General features: G+C 42.8%; 1 protein-coding gene across 2 annotated transcripts in view; it reads right to left on the bottom strand.

The window, feature by feature from the left end:
• Nucleotides 1-6,568: 6,568 nt before the first annotated feature.
• The window catches only part of LOC146184998 (uncharacterized), a 96,434-nt gene continuing 81,370 nt past the window's right edge, over nucleotides 6,569-21,632 (bottom strand). For both annotated transcript variants that reach the window (XM_084605943.1, XM_084605944.1), the window contains 6 exons: nucleotides 21,215-21,297; nucleotides 21,065-21,135; nucleotides 20,191-20,292; nucleotides 13,857-13,958; nucleotides 12,138-12,201; nucleotides 6,569-6,949 (listed from right to left, as the gene is read on the bottom strand). In XM_084605943.1, coding sequence (XP_084462069.1) covers nucleotides 6,819-6,949; nucleotides 12,138-12,201; nucleotides 13,857-13,958; nucleotides 20,191-20,292; nucleotides 21,065-21,135; nucleotides 21,215-21,297 — 553 coding nt within the window. In that variant the 3' untranslated portion in view covers nucleotides 6,569-6,818. The remainder of the gene's footprint in view (nucleotides 6,950-12,137; nucleotides 12,202-13,856; nucleotides 13,959-20,190; nucleotides 20,293-21,064; nucleotides 21,136-21,214; nucleotides 21,298-21,632) is intronic.

Below are 21,632 nucleotides of genomic sequence, written 5' to 3'. Positions count from 1 at the left end.
GGATCATGGCGACACGTTTTGTAGTGTGCTGTCGGAAGTGGGTGAAATACCATAAAGTGAGTACAATTTTCTATAAATTTTACGCTTCGTAAATCCTACACGCTTAGGTAATCATTCATTATTAATTTAAACAGCACGAACAAGAAGACAAAAAACAAGATAAAAAGAAGCCACAGTACAAGCGCTGACTCACAACTACTCCAAGGCCCAGATAAAAACAAACATGACGAAAACGAAACAATCACGTGAAACAACCCCTGGGTTCACCTGCTGCACAAAAAGTCACTCAAAAAAGACATCTCATTGCTTGAAAGAGCAAGAGGAGTCTTGCTGACACACTTATTCTCCGTTGAAATAAAATGATTCAACTATCTCTCTCGTCATCTTTTCTTTGTGGCGATAAAAAATCCTAACCTGGTCAAACATAGGAGTGCACTTCTTCTCCTTCATTTTTTCACAAGAATGGCAATGTGAGACCAGAAATGTTTTGTCCTTGCCACTTTCCAAGTTGTTCCGGTGTTCCAGTAATCTCTTGTTTATACATCATCCTGTTTGTCCTATATAACAGGCTCCACAAGAGAGTGGAAGCCTGTACACAACGCCAGTCTTGCATCCAACAAATGGGTCTCTATGTTTCACCCCACATTCTTGCTTCTTCCGATTCTCTTTCCCTTTGAATAGCCAGGTAAATCTTCATCTTGAGCGAGGCGGTCAATGTGACGTCAACACCATACCTCTCACCTAAATTTTTGAGGCCATGTGAAATTCTGTGCACATACGGTACCACTACAACCTTCCTCTTCTCACCCATGTTGGGCAGGGATTTCTGTCTGTGCGTTCCTATAAGGCTCTTCAGTACCCGGCAACTGGCCTCATTAATAACAGACTCCCGATAACTGGCCTCTGCAATTTTTGTCACTTTTCTTTCAAAACTCTTGCCCATGCCGTGGTAGCAAGATTTCTTCAACGCATTTAACAAGCATGTGTTGACCATCACATTCTTCACTAATTTGGAATGCCTCGAATTGGAGCTTAGCAAGGGCTTCACCTATCTCGGGTTGTATTCCCAACAAACATGATCCTCACCGAACTGAATCAATGAATCTAAATACTGTAACCAATCGTCAACTGGTTCTTCAACAGTAAATTCTAGCCCGGATCCCCACTCAGTAAAAACATCAATAATATCCCTCATTCGTTGATTGAATCCTTCACGTTCTGTGAATACTACAAAGTCTTCCACATACCTGAAGGTGGAATGATGTAGGCCCTCCAAGTTATCCTTCAGGTGTCTGTCCACGTACATTAAGATGTCACTCAAGACCGTTGCAACACTAGACCCAATGCATACTCCGGCCTTCTGCGTACACAGCTTGTCCTTCCAGCCTATGAAGGTGGACTCCAGGTAGAACCTCAAAAGTTCAATGAAACTTCATTCAATGAATTCAATACCTTGCCTTCCTGATTTTCGTTCTTCTTTTTTCGTGGAAGCCGAGGTAGAACCACCTTCCACAGAAATTCCGTCATCGTTCACTCAGGGCACTCCACTCTGTGTACTTACACCTGAAGCGTCAATGAAGTCACATTCACTATTGTCTTCAGTAATGCACATTTGAACATGCTTAAGAAGGCAGTCATGGGGGAGGCTATAATACAAATTCTTGACATCCATGCTGAAGCAAACACATTTTCTTGGGTTGTGTTCTTTGAAGAATTCAATAATGGCTTCAGAGTTGGGTAGCCTTAGGGGGTCTGATAAAGTCAACGAGGAAAGGTGTTTCTGCAAATATCGGGAGACCAGGTGCTACGATGGCTCTGAACGGAACATCTCGTTTATGGGTTTTTGCCGAGAAGAATACTTCCAAATGTAATTGCTTGCATTGTTTCATCTGTTCACGTATCCGTTCAAGCCCAAGATCACCTAGTAGAGCCATAGCCCTCTCTTTTACCATGGTCGCTTTCATAAGAAACCTTTTGAAATTCTTCTCAACTGCAGCCTTCGCTTTTTCTTGAAACTGATTCTCAGAAAAAATAGTAAAATACCCTTCTTTATCTGATAGTATAACTCTGAGGTCTCTCGAGGCCACCCATTTGGCAATATAGTTAATAGGGCACTGTTTCCCCTTTAATCCTTCTTTTGTGTGCTTTAACACTTCCAAGCACTCATGGATGCACTGCGACCTATCAGAATCTTAAACTCTATTTGCAATACAGCGTGACATGGTCACCTGTTCAGCCTCATCAACTCTAGGCTCAAAAGCATGCTTAGGATCCAGCTTCAGTATCTTATCAATATCTAAACGTATCTCTTCATCTGCGAAATTCAATACCTTGCCTTCCTGATTTTCGTTCATCTTCTTTTTTCGTGGAAGCCGAGGTAGAACCACCTTCCACAGAAATTCCGTCAATCGTTCACTCAGGGCACTCCACTCTGTGTACTTGCGACATGCACGCTGCTTGCTATAAGTGCACTCACACATGAGTCGTAGACAATCCTTGAAGTGGCGGGCTTGCCTCCCCATCTCAGACACCATTATATGGCAGTCTCCTGCAATGCCCAGTAGACGGCCTCAGGAACCCAAAAGTCTTCAGGAATTCCGGAAGCACTGTTCCGAGCTTGAGGTACCAAGAGGTTTTTCTTACTTGGCAGACACAAACGGCGATGGCAGGCGCTAACACCTCAGGGTCATTAAACGAACGAAAGGTTCTGAAGGAAACACGAAGAGCCTGTTGCACAAGAAATACGGCTTACCAAAATACTTTGATGGGCGAGTTTGTACACATTCGTTTTTATTTAAACAGTGCGAACAAGAAGACAAAGGACAAGATAAAAAGAAGTCACAGTACAAGCGCTGACTCACAACTATGGGTAAGCCTTTACTCCAAGGCCCAGATAAAAACAAACATGACGAAAATGAAACAATCACGTGAAACAACCCCTGGGTTCACCTGCTGCACAAAAAGTCACTCAAAAAAGACATCTCTTTGCTTGAAAGAGCAAGAGAAGTCTTGCTGACACACTTATTGTCCGTTGAAATAAAATATGATTCAACTATCTCTCTCGTCATCTTTTCTTTGTGGCGATAAAAAATACTAACCTGGTCAAACATAGGAGTGCATGTCTTCTCCTTCATTGTTTCACATGCATGGCTATGTGAGACCAGAAATGTTTTGTCCTTGCCACTTTCCAAGTTGTTTCAGTGTTCCAGTAGTCTTTTGTTAATACATCGTCCTGTTTGTCCTATATAACAGGCTCCACAAGAGAGTGGAAGCCTGTACACAACACCAGTCTTGCATCCAACAAATGGGTCTCTATGTTTCACCCCACATTCTTGCTTCTTCGATTCTCTTTCCCTTTGAATAGCCAGGCAAATCCTCTTCATCTCGAGCGGGGCGGTCAATGCGACGTCAACACCATACCTCTTGCCTACATTTTTGAGGCCATGTGAAATTCTGTGCACATACAGTACCACCGCAACCTTCCTCTTCTCATCCATGTTGGGTAGGGATTTCTGTCTGTGCGTTCCTATAAGGCTGTTATTAATAACAGCCTTATCGGGAGTCTGTTATTAATAACAGACTCCCGATAACCGGCCTTTGCAATTCTTGTCAATTGTCTGTCAAAACTCTTGCCCATGCCGTGGTAGTAAGATTTCTTCCAACGCATTTAACAAGCATGTGTTGACCATCCCATTCTTCACTAATTTGGAATGCCTCGAATTGGAGCTTAGCAAGGGCTTCACCGATCTCGGGTTGTATTCCCAACAAACATGATCCTCACCAAACTGAATCAATAAATCTAAATACTGTAGCCGATCGTCAACTGGTTCTTCAACAGTAAATTCCAGCTTGGATCCACATTAATAATGAATGTGTACCAAGGCGCCCAACAAAGTATTTTGGTACGCTTAGGTAAAATAATATATTTAGAGACAGATCTTAACAAGCACCACTTATACGCCATTCAGTGCATGTACCATGCGCTTGGAACACAGTGTTTAATTCATTAAATCTCATACCCGACGCTCGTCATATGTCCTTACTTTGCCTTTGGGACCGGCATGACTTGCCACAAAAATAGGCTGCACTACACTGAATAACTATTACAGGTTTATGCAATGATCAAAAAATTGTTACCTGTACCTAAAAGCGAATGGAAGCGATTGTCATAGAATTTACAATGACACATCGATATTGTGCTTTCATATCGAAATATAAGTAAGGAATGACAAGCAGGTTGCTAATGCGAGTGAACTCAAACAGTACGCTCTTGGTAGTATTGCTTGCTGAACTGGGACTAAGTAAATAGACTACCCAGCACTTTTTTATAGCTTTTGAACATCTACCCAAGAAAAAATGATTGCTGGAGATGCCTTGTAGTTTGTGTCACAGTGCATTAGCAGCGGATGCTGTTTAAAGAACGATGCAAATGCCATGCAAAAACGAATTCAATGCGACGACTGCATAGGAACACATGGTTAGCAGACGACGCGGTCAGCTCCGTTCCCGAATTTACTTATCAATTCTGTCACCAGAAGCGTGATGGCCGCATTGCACGGGGCGTAAAGGTCGAGTTCAAGATCTCAACTGTGCAGGCATCCTTCATAAGGCTGACTTCTGCAGTTACACCAGTGAACAAGCTTTCTTGCACAGCACTATCTGAAAGACCACCCTTCTGTCCAATGTGGTTAGCCAGAGCCAAGGCCGCCGCCGGAAGCCAACGTATAGGGGGAGCTGTGTCTCTCACCCGATCAACCATACTCTCTGACGGGTGCAAATAACGTGCTTTCTCTCTCTCTATCCAGTGGCACAAGCCAGGGCCCTCCATTTAATCTGGTTTTACCACAGAACCCCAGCTGGTCTAAAATTCTGGACCACTTCATTACAGTGCCTCGTGCCAGTTCCCTTGGGACATTAACACCTATAATCCAACCGAAACCACACTAAACTATTTGTCTGATGTATTCACCTGTCTAACTGCACCAGGTCTATCAAATAAGTTGTGCACAGCCTGCTTTTTCCTCCTTTTGTAATCTTATTCTTGTGCATCACGCAAAAGCATTCAACTTTCAGTGTCTTGCAGAAGGAAACTATAAGGCTGGTAAACAACAATCTGAGAAGCTTAAGTTTTTGACAGCTTTGTATGCATTGTGTCATTAAAACTGTTGGCTGCAGAATATGTGCATTTCATCAGGAGCAGTAGCAGTAAAAGAGAATGCAATGTAAGATATGCAACAAACTATTTTGCTGATTAGGTCATTGCTAATCAAAACTTGCTTACCTCGACCTTTCAGTTTAGTCAAAACTTGATTTAATGAAATCCGATTAACGATATCCCGACTCTCCTTCAGACACTCATATGGCCCAATGCTTTGAGTAACTCGAAACAACGAAACTAATTTCGCTATCCGTCCCGATTTAACGAACCTTTTGCTGAAAAATGAAGGTGAAAAAGTGTATTTGATCTATTGTGTACAAAAACGCTCAAAGATGTATTGACTGTGAGCAAATGGTAGCATCATGCAGAAACTATGTCCCGCTTCTGCCAAACTGCAAGGTACGAAACACGAGTTATATTGGTGTTAATTCACGAGATTTCACCAGCGGTAGAAAGCCGGCCCATCGATCCAGTGCTGACAGCGGTGCTGCATGCCAAAACCGGGGCAAATTATGGTTGCCCTTAATCTGCTACGACAGTTTGCCGGAACACGAGAAAAATACGGACAAGACAAAAAATCCCGGCAGACGTTGCTTACAAACCGCAAGCAAGCAAAGATAAGCAACGTCTTTGCTGGAAAAGAAATTTAGTCCCCTGGGATCGAGGTAAAATTTTCTTGCAGAGGTAAAATTTTCGTTGCTTCTTTTCCTACGTGGTATTGGTGTCTGTGGTCGCGATGGCCGCAATTTCATTGTAGCAACATAGCATAGTGGACAAGTTGGTATTGCATTTAGAGATGACATAACAGTACAGCTTCCCTGGTCCTTCGTTTATGTTGGCTGTTACATCCTTTCAAAACGCGATTTCATTTTCAGCGCATTTACACTTTGTAAATATGATGCCACGACATCACATAATAATAGACTTTATCGGATTAATGACTGAGATATGCCTTCTTCGATTTAACTGTATTTAAAGTGATGGCATGGTCCTGCCTGCAACGAAAGTATTAAGACAAGTACACTTGAATTAAACAAACATTCAATTTCCTTCAAGTCTCAGCTATTGAGTCAACTACTTCACACACCTCAGCATAAAGTTTCTTACCAAAAGTGTAGGTTAACATGACTACACTTATATTCCCAGCTTTTGGTTAGGTTCTGGTGTTTAACATCCCAAAGCGACTCAGGTTATGAGAGACGCTGTAGTGGAAGGCTCTGGAAATTTCAACCACGTGGGGTTCTTTAACATGCACTGACGTTGCACAGCACACGAGCGCCTAGCTTTTCGCATCCACCGAAAAAGCGGCCGCCGAGGCAGGGATTCGATTCCGCATCCTTGGGCACAGTAGTTGAGTGCCCTAACCACTGCGCCAACCTGGCGGGGTATACTCCCAGCTTTTGTCACATGTGTTTTAACGATGAGAACAGTTTATTGATAGATGCGTTCCACAATACTAGGTTAGTACATTGCTTCACTAGGTGGGTTTGCTACACAGATATCCTCATTCACTCCTCTCAATTCGGCAAAAAATTCCCATGCATTCAGACTGTACAATGTGTCCTTGCCCAAGTTCCTCTTAGCTTTCTTTTTAAGAAAGAAGAAGAATGGCACAGAACATGGTAACTTGGCAAGTCATATAAAACTGGCCAGTATACACTCATGCTGGTGTTGACACTTCCTCTTGGAGGTGGTCTTGTCCTGCCTTTGAGTCTTCAGGTTGTGCATCCTCGATGTTTGCAGTGCTGTCCTGCTTCTCAGTGAGCTGCTCTTCAGCCACCTGCTTGGATGCTTGAAAGAAACAAGTGACACACCCAATAAGAACTTGGCCGCTAGCTGTTCCAAGTCCCTGTCAAAACGCACTGCATAAAGTTGTAGTACCCTAGCCATTCAAGCAATGATTTTCCTGTGTGAAGTGTGAAACATGGTTTCGCATACACGGTAAATGCTAAGTCATTTACATTGCACATATATGCACTTGTGTATTTTGGCACCCTTTTAACATGCTAGTACCTATTTTTTTTAGCAGCACCTTTACAATTAACAAACTAGAGCAAGTTTGACTGTTAGTGAAAGTAAATGCAGAAACACTGCGCGGCCAACTGGCCTCAGTATGAAAACTTTTAATGCACTTCCTGGTCAAACCACTTACCCTTACTGTGCGTGGCATTTGCATAGTATTTTCTATAAAACAAATTCAAGTGTGACATCATCCATAGTGACTCTAGACCAGAAGACTACAATATACATCAGCCAAATAAATGGTAAGGCCACCTGATGTTAGCGGTGTGAAATTAACACTGGCAAGGTTCCTGCAATTTCATTCCCTAATATCAAATGTTGTCACCAATTTTTTCCCTATGAACGTCTGGTTCATTAGCTTGGCATGACTGAAAATGATGAAGATGATCATGATGAGCCGAATTTTACCCACTGCAGGGCAAAGGCCTCTCCCACGTTACCCCAATTAACCCGATCGTGTGCTACCTGCACCCGCTTGACCCCTGTGAACTTCTTAACCTCATCCACCCACCTAACTTTCTGCCTCCCCTTGCTATGCTTTCCTTCCCTTGGAATCCAATTTGTTACCCTTCGCGACCATCGGTTATCCTCTCTTCGCATGCCCTGCCCATGCCCATTTCTCCTTTTTGATTTCCACTAGAATGTCATTAACTCGAGCTCTCTTCGCATGCCCTGCACATGCCCATTTCTCCTTTTTGATTTCCACTAGAATGTCATTAACTCGAGCTATTTCTCTGATCCACTCTGCATGCTTCCTGTCTCCTAAATTACACCTAACATTTTCCGTTTCATAGTTGTGTTGTCCTCAGCTTAAATAGAACCAGGGTGTCTAGCAAACCACTATTTTCAATATCCCCGACTTTTTCAGGTTTCCCCCGATTATTTCAGCTCAAATTCTCCGACGAGTGAAGAGGCTCAAAAACGTAGCTGCTGAAGATAATGAGCATAGACTAATAATTCCCACAAGAAGCTATTTATTAATCATATTCTGCAATTTACAACAGTGAAAAGGCTGTCATTAGTGTTAATAGCCGTTAAGAAAGTCAAATATTACTGAAAATTAAAAGCACCCTGATGCGAGCCTCAGAGCACGCGAGTTGCCCACCCCGCAAACAGCCGAGCCAATCAAATCCAACTCTCATGCGGCGCTTCCACACATTTTACCCACCTCATGTGTGTACTAGTTCTTCTATTGTGGCAGCTCAGCCATGCGCTGGCGTCAAAGTAATATATCGTGCCTCGCCTTGAGGGCGCAACCGCACGCTGGCAAGACAGCACACACACACACACACACACAAAAAAAAAAACAACAACAACATGGATAACATATTTGCTGCGCGCCAGCTTAAAATGAAAATGCACTGCAGAATATATTGTGCCATTTTCCCTGACAATTCCTGGTTGCTAGACACCCCGAGAACCCTTTTCGTTAGCCTCCACATTTCAGCCCCATAGGCGAGTACAGGTAAGATGCACCTGTTATATACTTTCGTCTTGAGGGACACAGTGAACTGCTAGTCATAATCTGCGAGTACTTGCCAAATGCGCTCCATCCTAATCTTATTCTCCTGGTTATTTTTCTTTCATGGTCCAGATCTGCGGTTATTACCTGTACTAAATAGTCGTATTCGCCTACTACTAATGGCGCATTCGGTTGGGGGGACGAGAGCAGAGGCGCTGAGCAGTACAGAGCAGTACACACGCTGAGCGAGGGTGTAACTGTCCTCCCACGGGAACGCTCTCTGTGTGTAGAGAGCAGAGCGCCACGACCATGTGACCGCAATTCTCTCCCCAGCATTCTCCGCTTGCCCGCAGTGGTGGCAGTTGCAACCAGAGGAGAGGCCAACGCTCTGTGTAGAACCGCTTGTTTTGTATGCCTTTGTTCTCACAGCGCAGCGATCTGCCTCCTTTGGCCCTTTCGACGTCAGCAGCAACTCTCAAACATGCATACAGCACATGAGCAATGCTTTCCACTCGCCGACACTTTGCAGCCACCATTTTGAGCGTCGCCAACTCATGAGAAAAGAAGAAGAAAAAAAGCCGCAAATTTGACACTATGACATGCGACTTCCTCTACTCTTGCTTTAGACGAGGGAGCAGCCGGGAGTGCACTCGGGTGCTCTCAGCGGAGGAAAAGCACTCCTCCTCTACCATTGGAAGCCAGTGATTCTACTCCTGCTCTCCCAATGGAGGGCACCTGCTTGTCTGAGAGCACTAGTGCTCTCGAGTGCGCCTGCTCTCCCACTCGAATTCACCATAATTCAGGACCTGTGGATGCAGTGAACATCCTGTGGTCACCGCATAACACCTTTCAGATTACCTCTACATCCTACATAATGGCGGGATTAGAACACAGTATGAATTCAATTTCATTTTTAGTATCCCTGTTAGGACTTTTCCATGTCCACTTCTGGTTATTCTGTTTGCTGAAGAAGGTATTCATGATCTTTAAGTTATTATGCTCTGCAAGCTCAACTAATAACTCCCCCTGCTCTTCTTAGAACCAATGCCATAGTCACCCACAGCCTGGCCTCCAGTGTGCTTTTTGCCTGCCTTGGCATTGTAGTTGCCCATGAGTACAGTATATTGCATTTTTACTTTCCCAATTGCTGAATCTTCGTAGAAGCTTTCTACTGCCTGATCATCATGACTACAGGCCTGTGCAATCTTCAGTTTATACTGCTTATTAAGCTTGATTGCGATGCCTGCCACTTGCTTGTTAATGCTATAGAATTCATCTATGTTGCCAGCTACATGCTTATTGACCAGGAACCCTACTCCTAGTTCTCATCTCTACGGTAAACCTCGATAACACAATACATGCCCACCCTTCAGTACAGTATATGCCTCATTTGGCCTCTCGACCTCACTAAGCCCTATGATATCCCATTTCATGCCCATTAGTTCCTCAAGAGGACTGCTAAACTGGCCTCACTAGCTAGGGCTTTAGCGTTAAAGGGTGCCAGAGTCAGTTTTCATTGGTGGCCTCTCCGCAGCCAGACATTCTTAGCACCCTCCGCAGTGTTACAGTTTTGATCGCGCTACTGTCAGTTGTTCTGCAGCCGCTGGGGACTGAGGTTTTGTTAGAGTATTTATAGGAAGTTGTGGCGAATTACTACACCAGTACTATTTACAGCTTGCTTAGAGTAAGTATTCAGAGACTTGGAATGGGAGCAGTTAAGGATAAAGGTAGATGGAGAATACCTCAGTAATCTGCGATTTTCTGATGACATTGCCTTGCTAAGTAACTCGGGGGATGAATTGCAAATAATGATTGATGACCTAGACAGGAAAAGTAGACAGGTAGGCTTAAAAATCAATATGCAGAAGACTAAGGTAATGTTCAACAGCCTCGGGAAGGAACAGCAGTTTACGTTAGGTAGCGATGCACTGGAAAGTAGGCAAATATATCTACTTAGGACAGGTGGTAACCGCAGATCCGGACCATGAAAACGAAATAACAAGAAGAATAAGATTGGGATGGAGCGTATTTGGCAAGCACTCGCAGATTATGACTAGCAGCTTACCGGTATCGCTCAAGAGGAAAGTTTACAACAATTGCATCTTACCTGTACTCACCTATGGGGCTGAAACATGGAGGCTAACTAAGAGGGTTCTAGTTAAGTTGAGGACAACTCGGAGGGCTATGGAACGAAAAATGGTAGGGGCAACATTAAGAGATAGGAAGCGTGCAGAGTGGGTCAGAGAAATAACTCAAGTTACTGACATTCTAGTAGAAATTAAGAAGAAGAAATGAGCATGGGCAGGACATGTAGTGCGAAGAAAAGATAACCGATGGTCACTTAGGGTAATAAACTGGATTCCAAGGGAAGGAAAGCGTAGCAGGGGGCGGCAGAAAATTAGATGGGTGGATGAGGTTAAGAAGTTCGCAGGGGCCAAGTGGATGCAGCTAGCCCAGAACCGGGTTAATTGAAGAAATCTGGGAGAGGCCTTCGCCCTGCAGTGGGTATAGTCAGGCTGATGATGATGATGATGACTATACCAGGGTGGCCAAATCCTGCTCTGGTGAGGCAGTGTGTTTCCAGAGGTGTTCACCGGCAAGTCGCACCACAAACCTGTTTATGAAATTTCATCAACACACAGATTTTTTAAACTTTTCTTTTGTAATCCAGCGGATAATTGTGCAACACCTGGATTTGAACCACAATCCCCTTGTTTGCGAGGTGGATGTTCTACCTTTACGCCACTGCTGGTTTCTGGAAACAATGCTGTACTGCAGTTTTACTTTTTTTTTTTTTTACAAAATAAATTTAAGTACAGCTGGAAATGATGCTGAACTTAATTTATTTTGTTAAAAAAAAAAAAAAAAAGGTATACTGCAGTACAAGTTTTCAAGACCCATTATATACCATTTCTTTTTATGTGTGAGCCAGCCAGTTATAATTTAGCGAAGGAAACCAGTCTCCCTCAGCAGCATGCCATTTACTGCACAGAGGGTCACGAAGACAAGCTGAAGTTAGCTTGTCCCTACAGGTTACAATATTCTGATGACAAAGATGTCACCTTCACAGAAAATGGCACCTTCTATAAGCAAGAAAGGCCAAACTAAACACAGGCACTGGTATCAGCAGTTGACATTGCAAGTAAACTGCAGTGTGCTGAAAAAGTATTTTCTCCACAGATCCCAAAAGCTAGACTACAACAGCATCCACTTCGAAGCATGAAATCCCTATTGGTGTACACCTAAGCAGTTTTAATTCAGTGGACAATTTTTTTTCTCAGAAAAGAAAAAAAAAAAAAAAAAGTGTTTTTAGCCAGGTAAAACAGGCACATAGTGAGAAAGGGCCATATAATCAACCCAGAGGTCCACAGAAGAGCCATAGATGTTTTCTAGATATATAGCTAAGTGTGTTGTAATTAACAGTATGTTACATTATATGTTGCAAAGCTGGAGTTATGCAAAACAATATTCCTTAGATTATGTAAAGACAGTTACATTCTTTAGTTGTGTCCATCTTCTTATGGTCCTTGTGCTCTGCATGCCTTCTTGACTCTTTCATCTGAAAATAAGAGAAACGAACCTAAGCTAGTTAGTATAAAGAAAGGGATTCTAAAATTAATTTTAAGCCAATTTAACTAAACTACTGGTGATAAAAAATGTATACTTAACACACAAATACCCAAATAAGGGATGCTAAGTTTTTTGCTTTATACAGGACTGTCCGGGAACCTAGAAGGTGCAGTACTGATATGATGATAACACAGGGGAGTAAAGATGTACTACATACTATATATATATATATTTTTGCAAATTACGAAAGGTTCTACTGCCAAACACTGAAAATGGCAAAATCAATGGTAAGCTGAGCAGAAAAGCATTGTACTGGCAGTTGAACGCCTTAAAGAGCCAACAAGACTTTACAGCCAATAGACGGCGTCAGCCTGCGACGCCAGTGGATATGCGGTGACGCTGGCAACAGCAGTGACTTTCGTGGTGTAGTCAAAAGCTCGGGCTATCTGCATTGAACATGCAGCACTGACGGTGTTCTTGAGATTATTTCGCGATATTCCGGCTAGCTGCGGGGCGGTTAGCTGCACTGTGAGTCAGAAGAAAGAAAACGGTACCTGCTTTCAGAAGTTTTTTGCGGTCGGATAGAGATGAAAGCCAGCTTTGGCGACGAGCAACTTTCTCGCGGTTAACCTGTACTGCACTTCTACACTGCAACTTCTACAGCCCGTTTGCAGCTCTTACTCCTCATATTTGCCCTTCGGGAACGTCACGAATAGCATAAGAACAAGCGCTTGCAGCCTGTGTAGGTTTTGTTGTAAACGCAAGTTTAGACGCGATATTCCGTCAAATGCAGAGAAGCCCTGATGTCAAATCCTATTCACCTACACTTTTGCCCGAGCATCTGTTCGTACAGAAAAGGACATAAAAACTGCTGTCAGTTTCCTTTAACGGTCTCACCGAGCCGTTATAAGCACAATGTTCCCGAAACAGCACTGGACTTGTGAAGCAGCGCGCTTTTCTTTTGACTTTCGCCAGTTTCAACAAATGACTTATTTTAATGAAAAGAACTCGATATTTTGAGTTCCTATTAAAAAACAAAAAAGCTGTAAGAGTTCGGTTGCCGGTAATACTCTACGTTCCCTAGAGTGAAAGTGTTTGCAAAAGCAGAAATCTTATCAAAAGGTTCGTCATATGAAACAGATTCTTCCAGCCGATCATGACACCATCCTCCTCCTTGCATGTGCTAGGAATAGGCCAGGAAGATGACGAGTGTAGACGACTGGTATTACTTTTACCCTGCACCTTCTCATTTTCATTTGATTTCATAAGCCAATTTTACAGCTGCCCACCGGAGCCGCACTGTTGTTGCCACGGAGAATAAAACTGATACAGCCCTCCGTGTGGTAATTGCATCTGGCGAATAGGTTGAAAAGAACTACTCTCTAGAAATAAACAAACATTTCTTAACACAAAATACGCGCACATTTTGAAATTTCGTACGCGCGAGTTGGTTTCGAAGACAGCGTTGCTTGGCGCAGTGTATGCACACCGCATTTTTGCCTACACCCTTGTCGCTGCCGATTGCTGCGCCACCTTTGTTTAAAAACATGACATTTGCATATAGGTACTCTCTATGGTACAGAGCAACAATAGTTATGTAAGGCCTAGCAAATGTCATCACGAAAATGCAACGCTGGGTCTCACCCCCTCAGCCTCTGCTGTTGGCACAATCAGCATGTTCTTGAATTTGTTCAGAAGATACTCGGCCTTCTTCTTGATTCTGTCATCCCCTGTAAACTTAGTGCACTGAAAAGAAGTACAAAGTATGGCAAAATACAATACAAATACAAATACAATACTTGTGAATACAAAAGAAAAAAGAAAGTTGATGCAAGAACAAGCTGATTACAAATGACACAATAAATTCGGATGCCTAAACTGCAAACACCCCAAAAGTGGTTTGCATGTCAAAGATTCCTGGCACCTAAACATTGTGAGGCTAAGCACAAAGTAACATGTTCAATAAATATCTCGCCATCTTGCTGCATTTCTACAAGACGTGGCATGGAAAAATACAGTGTGCCGAGACTGTAGAGCATTATTCATCCAACAGCTGTAGCTGCTCTCGGATCATGAGTTGATTTGGTACACATTGTTAAAGAAAACAAAAAGGGTATACAGTAAAAGCTTGTTAATTCGGACTTCTAGGGACCGTAAGATATGTCCGAATTATCGAGAGAACAAAAAACACACGCACTATTTTATCTCAACATACCTTTATTACTTAAAGTAATCACGGATGCTTGTCTGCTTTCCCGCAGAAACCCGCACGGATACTATTTTCCTCAGTCCTTCCAGTGCTCAGCAGCACGCATGCCATCTGCAGCGCCCCAACAAAATTCCTCTAACACAACGAGGACCTCTGCTGCTTCCTCCACAGTGCGAGGGGGCCGAGGCTGTTCCTCCCGTAGCCCCTCTTCCTCCTCCGAATCTTCGCCGTGCAGTACGTCCCGGATGATTTCTTCCTCAGTTAGAGAGTCGGCTGTAGCAACGCCGTCATCAATGCTGATGCAATCGGCGAGTGTCACCGCATCCGGCAGCACACCTCCGAAATCCGGGCAGTCATCTGCATTGTCGTCTGGCGACACTTCTGCCACTGTGTCATTGCAGGACTCGGGCAAAACGAAGCCACTGTGTCGAAAACAGTTAGGGATGACGTGCGCAGGCGTGTTCTTTCAAATGTAGGCAAGAATGTTGACCGCGCTCAGAAGATCCACGTCATACTGCTTACCGACTTCATTGCACAGTAGCATGCGTTCCAGCATGCTCCTGCGGTATCTAGTCTTCACATACTGAACTATACCTTGGTCCATCGGTTGGAGGGCCGATGTAGTGTTGGGCGGCAAAAAAACAACTTCAATGTTGTTCAGTTCGGTGGCACTGTTATGTGCACTACAGTTGTCAAGGACAATTAACACCTTGCGGTTCTTCGCGGAAAACTGTCGGTCTAACTTTTGTATCCAGCCGTGAAAAATTTCAGATGTCATCCAGGCCTTTTTATTAGCCCGGTACTCCACCGGAAGAGCAGGCACGTTCTTAAAGCACCGTGGCTTTTGTGCCTTTCCAATGACGACAAGCAGCAAGTGCTCTGTCCCTGTCATGTTTGCGGCTAAAAGAACGGTGACTCGTTCTTTACTCCTTTTTCCTCCGATGCAGGGACCTCCTTTCATTGTCACAGTCTTGTCAGGCAATGCCTTAAAGAAAACTGCTGTTTCATCAGCATTAAAAATGTCATTTGGATCATATGCTGCGATATGTTCCAGCAGCTGAGCTTTCTTCCAGTTGTTGGCAACATCTTCGTTGACGGCACCTCTTTCGCCGCACACAGTCTTGAAAACGAGACCATGTCTGCTTCTAAAGCGCGCACGCCACCCTTCTGACGCTTTGAATCCATCGATATGCATCATCAGTGCAAACCTCTCGGCCTGCGCCATGATGAGGGGTCTACTCAATGGGAGGTTTGCATCACGCGAGTTGACCACCCACCGAAGCAAGGCTTCTTCCAACTCCGGATGAGCTGCTGTTCGCAGACGCTTTCTTGACGCTTGGAACTTCTCGCTTTCGAACGCCTGAAGAATCTGTTCTTTATTTTTTACATATGTGCTTAAAGTACTCCTTTTAACGTCATATTTTTTCATTGCTTCTTGTCGGGAGAGCCCGTTCCTAAGGGCCCGCAAAAATTCCACTTAAGTAGCCAAGTCCTTGGCCTCGTAGCTCTTCGGCCGTTTCGCCGGTGTTGCCATCGGGGGCGAGTAAGGTGATACCAGCGCACAACACAGAAGCAATGAGCCGCACTAAAGCGAGCAGTCTTCAATACAACAGCGTAGCGCACCGACAGCAGCAAAACGACAAAATGGCACCGCCAGTAACGTCGACTCGTGAAAAAACAAGAAAAAGCACCCATCCAGCCACAAGTCGAGCCAAGTTGATTAATTGATGTCCATGGCGATGCTGCTTTTGGGTATCGCTATTGCGCCGCGTTCGTCTTATTTTCGTTTTCGAGCCTCGGTAGCTGCCCGAAGTTGTCCGAATTATCCGTTGTGCGGTCAAATCCGTCCGAATTAACGAGAGTTTTGTCCCATAGACTCCTATACATAATTCTGGGGACCAGGCGAAGGTCGAATTATCCGATTTTCCAAATTAACGGGAGTCGAATTAATGAGCTTTCACTGTACTAAACTGATACTTGATTACTATTATTTCTGCATAAATAAAATTTTGGTTCTTTCTTTCTTTCAGATTCTTTCTACCTCCACTCGTGCTAAAAAAAAAAATAAAGTTCGCCCTTAAATGACAAACGAGGAATGCCTTTTCAAGTCTCAAGTAGTTACTACCACAAGACTGAAGAAGGTACTAGACTTTGATAACACTAAAATCAAGAAAAAAAAAAAAAAAATTTTTTTTTTCAATTTTAATGAAAAGCATTACCAGTCAATTATACTGACAGCAAAAACTTATAAAACCCACGATACCACTGAAGTTGCAAAGCATCTCAGAAGCTGCCCAACTCAAATACTTTTTTTTTTAATATCTCAATTTCATTACTGAAATAAGAAATAACAAAGCAGTGGACTTATAGGCGTGTACTGAAAAGGTTGAACTGAAAGTCAAATCCTACAAATAAACACTGTGTATTGTACAACTCCATATCAGAAGGACTTGACTTCAGCCTGTGTAAGTCAGAGCGGAGCAGATTATGAGTTGGCCCAGCAATTGCAGCGTTTTACAGATAGCCTGCTAGCTCCATCTTTCTCATAGCATCACAGTCGCACAAAACATCCTTGCAGAGCCTGTCATTACAACCAGAAACATTTAAAAAATTGCTCATGCTGCGACAAGTACCAGCAGAACACACTTTACCTTGCTTGCCATTAAACAGCCCAAAAAAGGAGTCTGTTAACTGGCACACAAGCTTGGAAAGAAATGGGTAAAGCTGTGTTAGTTACTGTTGTAACTTTTAAAATAATGAAATGTAGCTGTAACTGAGCACGGCAAACTAAATTGTATATAAAACGGCCAATGTTGATAGGAACAAGCCTCCTAAAAGCATAATTTGCCCCAAGATGGCTGCAGGTCGAACTACCGCATTCCATGTGACAATGCACAACCTGTGCATTGGCTTTAATCGGTTGCACCCAGAAATACACAGCAACTAGAAATTCAGTATGTTCTAGGTTCCTTCTAAGGCAACCAGGCTTAGGACTCGGCTCCCAGACCAGAACAAAACTGCCATTAATTTGCTACTCAAATGAGACCATTTAGTCTTCGAAAGTGACCAGCAGGTAGCTGAATCAACATTGAGCTAACCTCAGATGAAAACGACACAATGCCACCTAATGTTAGATGACAATAAATAACTTTTACTGTACCCTTCCAATATGAGCTAAATTAGCACTAGGATGTGGTATTGCAACAGATGCAATGAACAGAAGTGATCTAAGCATGTTGAGGGTGTGGGCAAAACAGCACGATCAATTATATATCTAATCTTTCAGTATATCGATATCAATCACTGCAGATTAAGAATACTGCCAAGCATGACTCGAGGTTTGAAAACCTACAAATAGGATTCCGCTGCTTAAAGGTGTCCCTAGCGGGAGAGAAGCCGGGAAATTATATATATATATATATATATAAAAGAACACACACAACAAATAAAAGTAGTACAAATGTCACATTCATAGACCCCCCCCCCCCCCCAATTCTTTTTGGAAAAGAAAAGCCGTGCGTGCTCGATTCTGCCTAAATGCTGCATCCATGATTTTTCACACACAACGCCGGTGCCGCATTTTCTGAGTAACAGGACCTTTAACGCTGTCGCGTTAACGGTACATCGGTTAATAGATATAGCACTCAGTTATCATTTAAAGTAAAAACATTTAGACAGAGACGAAAACCAAGATGAGTTCTCCGGCACCCTGCTCTTCAAGGCAACTAACATCTGTCTGAAGTTCACATAGATTAAGGCTTGGGTCCCACTCTAGCCGTGCGAATTCTCTATATTAGGCTATGCGTGTGCGAGCGCTCTGTGCGTTGTTCTAGTTCAAAACGCACAATGCAGGCATCATGCAAAGGCTTAATGTACACTGTGCCAACTAATGCACACCCCTATAGTGTAGCATTATTATCAAGTTCACAAGTGATACTGCAGACAACAAATTCAGCAGTGTCATTGGTATAACCAATTTCAGTGAACTGTTCTGAAAAAACTGCTTAACATGTGACACTTTTGTTTGGCCTACATGTAGAAACGATATTTATCTAGTAATCAATGGGATTGAAATACATGTTCATTTAATTTTGTTTGACCAGCGGCCTCTTACTATATCAAAATTTGGCTATTTTAGGCATGAATATCTGCTGTTTATAGAGGTGCACAGAAGCAATATTTCCACCACATGGTCCAAATATTATACTAGCATAGTGTGCTAAGTTTCAGCTAATTTATCTTCATTAGTTTGTTCTTAACTGCTTTTGAAATTTGAATATTTTTGTAATATTGCTTCATGATCAGTACAAATGATTACAGAACTTTCTACAGCCTAGAAATTAAGCATCATAAAACTAGAATGTGTGGTATAGTTCTAGTATTGAATAAGCTTTTGTTTCGGTTTGAACAATTAGCTCAATATTACTAAGCTTTCAATTTAAATTTTTTTTTCCTACACAATATTCGCTCTAGATGGCTTCTGTACTCAACATGAGCCCTGTTTGAGTCTCCTGCCTTGTAAAATGGTTGTAAACAAGGTTGAAAAGTAGTCCTAAACCACAGTGATATTAGGTATCCGCATCTTAACGACCCTTTAAGACATTTTTACTAGTTGCGTCACCTAGGTTAAAGAAACAAAACATCAGAGTCCATTGAGCTGTCAATGACCATACGCGAGTGACTACGCATGACTACATTTGAGCGCAGTCCAGATGATCATCACTGCTGGGAGGGATGTCCCACCTTTGTGACTAATCTCCCTCATTCACCTGGGAAGCTAGATCAAGAGAAAGGGGCATGAAGCAGTGCAGAGAGGGGTCTGCCTCAGGGCGCACAGTTTTTGTTTCACAGACAAGTGGAGCCACAATGGAATTTGAACTATACTGCTTTGTCCAAAATTGTATCCCTGCATTTCCTCAATGCTATTTTTATTTCCACAAAAAATGTGTATCGCCTGGAGAGGAGGTCTTCCAACTGATTTTAGCTGAACTGAGTCTAGAGGCAAAGCCAACTCTTGCAGCTGGCACACGCTTTCAGAACAAAGGCTGTAAGTTTTGGAACCTGCGAGCTGCATCACATGGCTCAGTGGGCCACATGTTGTCCATGTGTTTTGAGACCCTTGTAAATACTATGTGAGGTAATGCAGCAACATTCAAAAATAAAAGTTCTTGCTAAAAAAAAAAAATACACATGTCGAACAAAACTTAAACCTTCCTCTACCACCAAATGAAGACCAAATAAAGAGCATCTGCCCACCCCATCTCGGCTGCTTCCACCCTGCCACACAATGATGTTCTGAGCAGTTTTTCCCAGTAGATAAGGTTTAAAACACACAGTCTCTAACAGATTAAGTGGTCAATGAGGTATTCACCAATTACGTGTCTTCAGAATGCAGTGAAGTAACAAACAACCTTGAAAAGCAATTATTGCACTGCAAATCTTGCTTCCTTTTTCCCACGTCCACAAGACATGAAATTGAACTCTTGAGCACTAGCCAGCACTCCCGGCATACATGCTAGCTTTTGGTTCACAGGAATTTTATAGCGCTTTCAACCATCAGTATTTAGAGCGTCGCATGCTGGGAACATGACAAAATACTTGTGGCTAAAGTTCACATATGAAGTAAGATGCAGTGTACACTAGGAAAGCCACGCATTGGAGAGGTTGAGTGTTAACGGATTAAACATAAAGCAGTCAGCTCATGCCAAAGCGATGGATATCAAAGCCAAACACTGCAAACACTCAGGTAGAAATGACAAACATAGTTACCTTTTTCACAGTGTGAATAATGTCTTGCTCTCTCAAAAGTAGAGAATGCGTCAAAGGAAGCTTGTCAAGTTCATCGAAGGCCTGGAGTGCAGCACCTACATCCTGGAGAAGAATTACAATTAGTAAAACTGTGTATCACTGCAAACGAAGCCCTGAATATGCATTTGGGAAACCTCAGCAATGCATCAGATACAATGAAGCCTTATGATAACGCATAAAATGGTAATGCTGAAAAAGGAACCCAAGGGGAAAAAGCTTGCAAATGTTTTGATTAGATACAAAAGCATGAATGAGCTCTTTCTGACATGCATTTATATGAATTCTTAAGCTTTTTTTTGAGTAAAGTGCAATAAAGATATGCCACAAAAGAAGCTCAAATAGGCAAGGTTTAAGTAACGTGGATTTTAATGCATAATGCTATGAGCAAGCATAAACACAGTATTGAAGATTATGGCGATAGAAGAGAACTCTCAAAGAAAATAAAAAAAATTAAATGCTTCTAATTGAATTTGAAGGTTATAAAATTACGTCAGGTTCACCCCATCATGAATGCAATTCCTAATCACTTTATTCTTAAAGACATGCACAAGTTTTGTGTTCAAACCACGCAACATGGCCATACTTCACATAACGAGGTAGAATGGCAGATACTTGGGCTTGTTGGTACATGATCGAAGGGAACAAAATGTAGCGCACCAAGACAAGGACAGAAAAAGAAGACACACACAGCGAGGTAGAATGACGAGCATTGCATGCCAATCTAGCTCCGCATACTTTGGCCACGTTGGTTCAAACGTGTGGAGAGCGCATAAAAATAAAGCCAGTCATCAAGCGCTTGCAGACCAATTTGCAAGAGCAGCAAGAAGGTCCTCACCCTGGTATTGATGCCAAGACTATTCTTGATATCTCTGTCCAGCTCGCAGACACGTTTCTCCACTTGAGTTTCTGCCCCAGAAATGAATACAAAATGTCAAAAACATTAAAAGCATGGATCACGAACAAGTGGAAAGAATGCAGTCCTTACGCTTCACTTTTTCCATTCTTTCTTTGCGTTTCCTTTCGATCCTCTCGTTCTTCATTTTTATCTTTTCATCCTCTTTATCAGCGCTAGATGGGAAAGATAACAGTTGACCAAACTAATTACCACACTGCGTGAATGTAATATAATGCAAATTATGTGCGTGATGATGAATTTTTGTAATGCCATAGAACAAGATGACTTTCTTTACACCAGGCGGGGTTTTACCTCGCCTGGTGTAAAGACCCATTTAAGAGCATTGCAGCTACTGGCAAAAACGTGGCTGCATTTTGAGATCTGGGAAGATATAGTACATGCAAGACAGATATCTCCTGGACGTACAAGTTAGACTCCAGAAAATGACAAAGAAGTAAATGTAACCAGGAGAAGATAGTGCTATGCAAATTTAGCATGAACTGCCGTC

This window comes from Amblyomma maculatum, chromosome 6, assembly GCF_055883805.1.
Source record: "Amblyomma maculatum isolate TAMU_Amacu chromosome 6, ASM5588380v1, whole genome shotgun sequence".
Taxonomy (NCBI): domain Eukaryota; kingdom Metazoa; phylum Arthropoda; class Arachnida; order Ixodida; family Ixodidae; genus Amblyomma; species Amblyomma maculatum.
This window is presented reverse-complemented; position numbering and strand designations above follow the sequence as displayed.